At 36.5% G+C, this 8,532-nt stretch overlaps 2 protein-coding genes across 4 annotated transcripts; one reads left to right on the top strand and one right to left on the bottom strand.

The window, feature by feature from the left end:
* Nucleotides 1-366: 366 nt before the first annotated feature.
* Nucleotides 367-2,275, top strand: LOC126619342 (60S ribosomal protein L38-like). The gene is made up of 3 exons (XM_050287685.1): nucleotides 367-532; nucleotides 1,338-1,521; nucleotides 1,973-2,275. The coding sequence occupies exons 1-3, from the start codon at nucleotides 530-532 to the stop codon at nucleotides 1,993-1,995; spliced, it is 210 nt and encodes a 69-aa protein (XP_050143642.1). The 5' UTR covers nucleotides 367-529; the 3' UTR covers nucleotides 1,996-2,275.
* An 818-nt stretch (nucleotides 2,276-3,093) lies between these two features.
* On the bottom strand, nucleotides 3,094-8,062 carry LOC126619341 (protein TRIGALACTOSYLDIACYLGLYCEROL 2, chloroplastic). 3 transcript variants are annotated; one of them, XM_050287683.1, is made up of 7 exons: nucleotides 7,876-8,060; nucleotides 6,914-7,576; nucleotides 6,492-6,821; nucleotides 5,070-5,185; nucleotides 3,720-3,810; nucleotides 3,451-3,579; nucleotides 3,094-3,323 (listed from the first exon to the last, which is right to left on the bottom strand). In XM_050287683.1, exons 2-6 carry the CDS (start codon nucleotides 7,418-7,420, stop codon nucleotides 3,487-3,489), a joined length of 1,137 nt encoding a protein of 378 aa, XP_050143640.1. In that variant the 5' UTR covers nucleotides 7,421-7,576; nucleotides 7,876-8,060; the 3' UTR covers nucleotides 3,094-3,323; nucleotides 3,451-3,486. The 3 variants fall into 3 exon arrangements, with proteins under 3 accessions (XP_050143640.1, XP_050143639.1, XP_050143641.1); XM_050287682.1 differs by having other exon boundaries at nucleotides 3,094-3,579; XM_050287684.1 differs by lacking the exons at nucleotides 3,094-3,323; nucleotides 3,451-3,579; nucleotides 3,720-3,810 and having other exon boundaries at nucleotides 5,070-5,196; nucleotides 7,876-8,062.
* Between the last annotated feature and the right edge of the window lie 470 nt (nucleotides 8,063-8,532).

Genomic DNA, 8,532 nt, shown 5'->3' with positions numbered 1-8,532 from the left:
AGGCTATTTCGGCAAAGAGGCCGCCGGAAATGTCACGGGAAAGGGCATCAGGGAAGGGTAATAGCCGCGTTGTATTGTACGTTTTTCTTTAATTTTTAAAGGGTATAATTTAATTTTTCTTTAATTTAAGTTGGGCCTAGATGCCCATTAAAAGCCCATTATAATATTACAAAACTTTATAGAAAAACTAATGAAAATGACTTAAAAAATAAATTTTAACGATAAGGAAAAATAAAGGTAAAGTGAATAGTATCAGGATTGACTTTTTATTATAAAAATATGGTTTTTCGTTAAAATGAACAGTACCGATAGTTTTTCGTTAAAGTTCTCAAACTTTATCGTAATAACACCTGTTATTCAGGGTTATAACGGGTAAATTGCCTCATACGCTCTTTTTGTAGGGTTTAGGCAGCGTCTTACGCCGTCAGGTATATATACAGAAGCTCAAAACACAAGCTCGCGGCCGGGAGCTTGTCCATCTACTTTACCAGGAAGGAAAGGGAGCGAAGGGGTGCTCTCCGCCATCAAAATGGTATCTTCAATTTCTCCTTCTCCCTCTTTTGCTTCCGTTTGACATGTTTATATATATATGTGAACGGATCATGTAGTCAAATGGGTTCTCTTCGATTTTTCTCTTTTGGCTGTTTTTAAACTTTTGAGTTGTATTCTGTTCAGGTTTTGAAAATATTGTGGGGTTATTTGAAAATTCTGGTTTTGAACTTTTGATACATTTAAGTGAGTGCATAGTTGAGGTTTTTGAATTGGATACACGGATTCTTGGAAGGCTGATGAGGTGCGTTTTAGGTATGAGTTAATTGGCATGTAGTGAAAAATTCAGGGATTGTTTAGAGAAAATGTAGAAGTTATACAGAAAATGGTGGAAGAGGTTAAGAGGGAGGAATTTCCTCGAAATAATGTTGTTTTTATATTTAGGTAGCTGAACTGGTTTGAAATAATGTTGCATAGCGTTTCGGAGTTGTTTGGTTTTCTGATCTTAGATTCCGGTGCTGTTATTGTGGTGGTGTCAATGCAACTGCGTCTTACTTTTTGACATAATTCTTTGCGTTGTATATAACTAGTTACAACAGTCTTTTTATAAGCAACTGCCGATGTTCACCAGTGTCAAGAATGTTTTGAAGCCCTAAAACAATTTAATATAAAGTTTTTGTTTTGTTTTCGATCGTATCTTGAAGAAACTGTATCGACGATAATACATCAGTTTTAGTTGTTTCGTATTCTAGTCTGGGTCTAGTGTTTAGAGTTAGTGTTTTCTATCACATATATATGTTGAAGTTGAAGTTGGTGCTTAGAGTTTTTGTTTGCTGTTTCTTTGGCAGCCTAAGCAAATCCATGAAATTAAGGATTTCCTTCTCACTGCAAGAAGGAAAGACGCACGCTCTGTGAAGATCAAGAAGACCAAAGATGCGGTGAAGTTCAAGGTTCGATGCTCCAAGTACCTTTACACACTTTGTGTTTTTGACACAGAGAAGGCTGATAAGCTTAAGCAGTCTCTCCCTCCAGGTAATATGTTGTCAAAACACTATCATCTGTTTCTGGGATGCGTACAAAACAAAAAACTGTTATTTAACAACATACTATGAAGCTAGAGTAACACTTATATCAGATATGCATGAAGTGGCTACACATTTTAGCGGATGCCATATATGTTCCCTGGCTCTTACAACAACAACAACAACAAAGCCTTATCCCACTAAGTGGAGTCGGGTGTATGAATCCTAGAACGTTCTCTCATATTATTCGTAGACAATAGATAAATAAGTTGTACGCACTGCACTCACTTTTGCGCGGAGTCTTCTGTTAGCTCTAAGTACTTCATGTCTTTTTCTACCCCTTTTGCCCTGAGCCTCTGTCTCATAATTGTATCTTCTTACTATATTATCTCTAGGATGCACTTCCTGAAGCTATTAAGGTTTTTTTTTTCTTACGGATTCAATGACGTTTTATTTTGTAGGTTTGAATGTGCAAGACCCTTGAATTGGAATCAGCTGAGGCTGTGAGATGGTTACCAGGACTTGAGAGTTGGAAACTTATCTTTTGTTGTTTTTTTACCGTAATCGAAATACATTGCTTGGAATTTTTGCTTCCATTCTGCACTAGGATGGTGATAATGTTTAAATTCTAAAATTATGTCGATTTAGACCTGTTTCGTTGTAGGAATGCAGGTATCAGTTTCAAGACTCTATTTTCGTATATTTACTTTAAAGGGTTTGTATTTCTTTTTTTTATTAAATCGATTTTTTATTTCTCTTCTTAATATGAGAAGCTTTTTAATGTTATATTGTTTATTAATTGGGAGTTTTAACGAAGCACTTCTGTTACTATGTTCACTTTTAACGTTAAAGATATTTTTACTCTAAAAAGTCACTCTTGGTACTATTTATTTACAACATTTTTTTTGTCATTTTAATTAAAACTTAAAGTTTTCATGTCATTTTCATTAGTTTTTCTTAATTAAAACGGGTCGAAAAGTGTTTGTAATCTAGACAACATTTGAGCCCAATACTAGTGAAAGATGTTATTATCGTTGCTGGTGAAAGATGTTGAAATGCCCAGATATTGGTCTTTTTCTTTTAACAAATGATATTAGCTAACATAAAAGAAGTAGAGGAGTGAGATAAACTTCATAATGAGCTTACAATAATACGGTTTACATCCGTCTTTGATGAGAATTGAACTTAAAGACATTTCACTTACTAGTAAAGGCTGAATACTAGTAGACCGTAATGCGACTGCCCTAATATTTGTCTTGAGTTTATTTGTTCGGATGTTATGCTTATGGATCGCTTCCATCTAATTTGTGTTACTGTGCGTTTCGGGCTTAAGCTTTACAGTTTTGAAAGGAAAAGAAGTGAATCGGAAACACAAAACAGCAATTTTTCTTCAATAGTCCGGACATGTGCTCACTCTAGCATTAATCGTTAAATCGACAAAGTTCAGAGAAAAGAGTAATATCGACAGATCACCAAAAACATAGTGGAGATGGTTGCCATTACCCTTTGGTTAGGGGAAAGCCCACACAAACGTATTACCACTAAATATACTTTGCAAAATGCACGACTTAATGAAGCACAATTAGCTGTAAAACGCGTCATTATCCAAAATAAATACTTGGAACAAACGTTCTCAACTTAGAACAGAAGGTTGGAACAAACGTTCTCAACTTGGAACAGAAGGTTTCTGAAAGCACCAGGCCGTCTGCACAAACGCATAAGCGACTTTATATTTAACTACGTTATGAGAAAACAATAAACACACCTGAACTGACCGATTGGAGAACGCAAATGTAGCTCTGGAGTTGAAACCTTTATGCGCATTCAAAAAATGAAACAAAGAAAAGAAACGGTCACGAGGAGGCACACGCAATTTGCTCCTGTCCAAACTATAACGAATGCTAAAAACCAAGTGCGGGCATCTGCTCAACCAAGATACCTGGACAATCCTAAGTCCACCTTCAGCCATCACTCATCACAATAGCCTGCTGAGGGACTTGATCAGTAACTTCAAATTTTTTCTTGTAGCCTCGTCACCCGTGAATCCCAGAATATCAGAGCTTATATTCTGCAAAGGTGGATGAGTTGTAGAAAAATTAAACAAGAAAACAGATACGTATGATAAATACATTTAACTCTAAAGATAAGAAGAAAAACAAGCCACAGAATATGGAGAAAAAAATTTAAGTGTTTGGCAACTAGGATCACCTCAATATTCTTCAAAGTGAAAATCAAACTGTATACGGACTTCTGAATCAGTTCTGTATTCTCAGGAGTCATAACAGCTGAATGCACCCTTCTGCAGATGACATTGGAAAATCAAACGATTTGGGATATATTTTAAAAGGTCATCATAAAACTAACTCAATAAACCATATTATGACCAGAATCTCTGCAGTCTGAACACTAACAACCAGTCTCTAAGGCCGCTGGGAATGATTCTAATTTCTAGAGGAAGTGCTTTTTTCCGAAACACATAAATTATTATTACAAATTATAATAGCTTCCTATAAATACACTTGTACTTCCCAAGAACAATTTTAACTATTTCTACAAATAGCTCGATAATACACTTTCATCTTGGATTCCAAACTCCAGATTACAGGGAAAGTGTTGATGATAATGAACTTGTAGGGAAGCACTGTGAGTGTTATGAGTAGATGTCATTGCTCAAGGATGGTAACAAAGACGGCATAATGCAGTGTGTGAAGGGATAATGAAATCAGCTGTGGCAGGCAGGTAGGCAAGTGGTGATGGTGGACAAAATTGAAAGTGAATGAAGACTCTACAACATAGTGGTATTAATTAAAAGAAGGGAACTTTAATGAAAAGCTTCCGATACTGTTCACTTTAACGAAAAACCACATTTTTACACTAAAAAGTCAATCATGGTACTATTCACTTGACCTTTATTTTGTCCTTATCATTAAAACTCAAAAGTTTTGAAGTTTTCCTTTAAAAGAAGTTTTCCTTTCAAAGAATGCATGTCTATTGGGTACAGAGAAATCACAATGCAGCAGAACACTATTAGAAAAAACTGTCAGGGCAGCCTCTTTAACTTCTTACTGTGTACCATGACACTGATAATATACTGTTCATATTCTAGTATCCGTAAACATGATGAGAGAGTACGAAATTAGAGAATTACCCAGCGTTGTCCAGAACCAATTACCTAGAACACCCAAACAAACATCACCACAAAGATGAACACGCATAATTACTAAATATAGTGAGCTAACTACCATGGAAATAAATATGAAAAATAAGAACCCAGAGTCACGCCAAAATTAATGGCATGCATTTCAACTCCTGCAACAGACACCAAAGAATGTTCTAAACTATCTATATGAAAAGCCCTCAAACAGAGGTTGTCCACATTGTTGAGATTGTGAATCCCACAAATCGGGGAACTATTCCCTAATAGTTTAAACCATCTTGAACCTCTCCACCAAGTTCCTATAGGTTTTGGGTTGGATCTCACATTCTAACCTGTAGGAGACTATAAAAGATAGATGATGAAGATTAATGAGTTTCTTATCAATACAGATTAAAATTCACCTCAAATCCTCCGAGGCTTGCGTAACGCTTCTGGTCAAACTATCAACTTCCTTCAGCAACCCACTATCACGAAACTCAGCCAGCAAAGGTTGAGCATCTTCAGCCATGGCTTGGATCTGAGAGATCACTACATCAAAGCCAAATACTTGTGCATGAGAACATATTGAATGTATAGTAAAAATATGAATTAACTGGAAATTGTAAGAAGCAAGTGAACATCCAGTGTACACCAATGCATATGGGTGGACAGACAGGCACGCATACTGATTGATATACAAATGCAACATAGGTGATTTATAGCTTCTGCAGAATGGCTGTATCGACCATTGTTGTGTTTACCAAATTGACACTAATTCCAGTGCATAAAATCAGAAAATACTGCCATGATGTAACCAATCATGTCTAGACAAATGGGCATCAGCAACAAGAGAATATATAAGAAGATCCATATAAGAGTTCCAAATTGGCTCGAACTGGAACACAAAACAAGTTAAATTGTCCTGCAATCTAAATTTCAAGCTATGTACGAGTACTTTTCTACATAACACACATAAAGGATCGTTGTATGCCAATAGATGGATTTCATATTGTCCCCTGTATCTGTATTGTTCTTTTTATTTTTAATCAAATTATGTTTCTTATGAGAAGAGATATTCTAGTAACCTAAAAGGGGAAAATTATGTTTACTTTTAATGCCAACAGAAGTCTACCTGTGTAAAAAAACAAATTCATGCCTTGAAAACTTAAATTCAATTAATCAATGAGAATCTATAACTCCAAACAACTCTTCCAAAAAGCCTCATAGTTTCACAAATGACTCAGAATCTTAATTGGAAATCTTTTGAAAATTAGTATAAAGTGTTAGATAAATGAATGAGATGACAAATAACAGAAAATTTGATTTTTTTTTAATCTTAAATACACAAACAGCATGAATACATGCCACGAAGGTAAACAATTCAAATAGATTTATTTGCATGTATCTTCCTATCTGCGAACCACCCATTGCAAACAAACTTTGGTATCTGTGCAGTAATTTTACAGGTAACTTCAACTTTTATTCAACAGATCAGACCAAAAGAAAAAAAGAAACTTTATTTAATAGATATGCAGCCTCAGAAAACTGGAAGATATGTAAACCCCTATTGCAGTTGCCATTGTTATATGTAAATGATGTCTTCCAGGACCTTCCACAAATGCACAGTTGTGCCAGAGGAAAACCTAATCTTTGTCTCGTGCCAAACGGCTGATGGAAGTCCCTACACTTTTTGCCTTTCAAATTTATTTTGAAGCAAATAGATTCTGGAACAAATAGGTCCTCATCCAAGATTGATAAAAATATGTAAATGAATGGCCCTAATTATCCTCATCAACATAGATAATTCTCAACTAAAGAAGAAAACATAAAGGGGCACATCACACCTTTAATAGCAGTGGCTTTGCCTCTTCTATCATGGAAGCAACTCGTTCAGCGAGTGAATAAGTGTTAGCTATACCAATCTCCTCCACTTCACGTCCAAGACGAGTAAATATACCTACCAATGCATCTAAACTCACACCTTGATGTCCTCTCATCTTTTGCCTATCGCATACAATCAGACCTTCTTTGCCACATTCAGGATGAAGAGGCCCAACTGAAATATTTGGAAGCGGGTCTCTAGGTGTAATGTCAATTCTAGTTTCCATGAGAAGACCCGACTGGTTTACCTCAATCAGTGCATTTCGAGGTATGACAGTTTTATCATCTTCAACCTACAAAAACAGTAATCTCATTAAGGTCAAAAAAACTAATACTGTATTTTCATTCAGCATTGAAAATGGATTATTATGACACTGAAGCATACCTCGACAACAGCTTCAATACTTTCCAAGGAAGAGTTAACACGGATAACATTGCCTACAGTGACCCCTCTAATCCTCACTGGCGTTCCAGTGGATATTCCACAAGCTTCAGTGAACTCAAACACAGCAAAGTACTTCCTGAATTTAGACCTCAATTGATACCCCCGTAACCAAGCCAAACTGAGTGCAAGGAGAACTGCACCCGAAACTAGAAACAATCCTACCCCACCTTCCCATATACTTTTACGACCAAACCCAAAGTCACTCAACGGTCGTAATGTTTGCCTCCAAATAGTCCGAGGGACATCCAAAACAACTGCAAGTGGATTCTTTTTCTCAGAAGAAGAGGAGGGTTGTTGGCTATGTCCTGTCTCTGCCGATGCAGCTCTTATCCGGGTTGCTTTTGTTGGTGATCTTGAAGGAAGATAAGGCAAACTATTTGCAGAAATGCGTGACAAAGACAACATCGTGGGGCATGTGGAAACTTGGACCAACGAATTCCCTATCATCTTTTGATATATAACCTAGAAAACACACACTCCAGCAGTAGCTACAAGTAGCACTTAACGCTCGATACCGGATTGGGTATGACCTAGAACAATGTAGAAATGGGGTTTACGTACACATGAAGCCGAGTGCTGAAAATTGGAAGCAAATTATAAACCCTAGAAAAGAAAAAAACAAGGGTCAGCGTCAAAATCCTCAATCCCACAAATTGGAAATGCTAGATTTCTAGTAAGATAACAGAAAATTAAACTAATCAAATCGAAATTCTAAACATCAAGATGCCAAAACATAAACCCCCCAAAAAAAAATAAAAAAAATCACGTGCGTAATTCTCTTCTTTTTTCTTTTAATTTTTCCCATACTTTCTCAGTAACCAAACAGCAAATAGAGTGTATAAAAAACAGAATAAAGATGTATATAAGAATCAAAGCATGAGGGGGTGAAGAGAAGCGAATACCTTGAGGGAAGGACTTGAGGGATCGGAGAATCGACGGTGTGTGGCCTCCCGGGAGATTTCTGGCATGGAAAAAGCACAGCACACAGGGTATGGGAGACGGGAGGGACGACTACGACTACCTTGTGTCTTTGGAGAGGTAGGCGTACGGGTTTTGGGTCCTCCACCGGGAATTTTCGGTGCCCGAAGATAAAGAATATTTAATCTGAACCGTTTAAAATCATCTAAAGTCTAGGGTAGTGCTTTTCCCTCTTCTCTTCGGAATTGGATGCCCTCCGAGGCAAATCCTCGGGATCCACTAATGTGGACAGTTGGATTTTAATCAAACGGTTATAATTATTATAACTTTAAAGGGGCTCTCTGTTTGTAACCGTTGGATTAAATATCTAAAAAAAAAAATTGTTAATGAATGTTAACAGGTGACCTATTAGCATAACAAGTTAAATTTAGGTAACCTGTTAGCTTAATGGGTTAAATTAAAGTACCTCATTAACTTAACGGGTTAGGTTAAAACCAATCTAAACTCAATAAAATTGGCCTGTTTACAGGTCTGGGTGGTGGGCGGGGTGGCGGCTTGGTGCGCAATTGAGAGAAAAATTTAGCTAAAGAATTGTTAATAAATTTTTCTCTCTTTAGCTAAATTTTTAGATATTTCACTCA

The sequence above is a fragment of the Malus sylvestris genome, chromosome 4 (assembly GCF_916048215.2).
Source record: "Malus sylvestris chromosome 4, drMalSylv7.2, whole genome shotgun sequence".
Lineage (NCBI taxonomy): Eukaryota > Viridiplantae > Streptophyta > Magnoliopsida > Rosales > Rosaceae > Malus > Malus sylvestris.
Note: the sequence above shows the minus strand (reverse complement) of the source record. Positions and strands in the feature narration are given on the sequence as shown.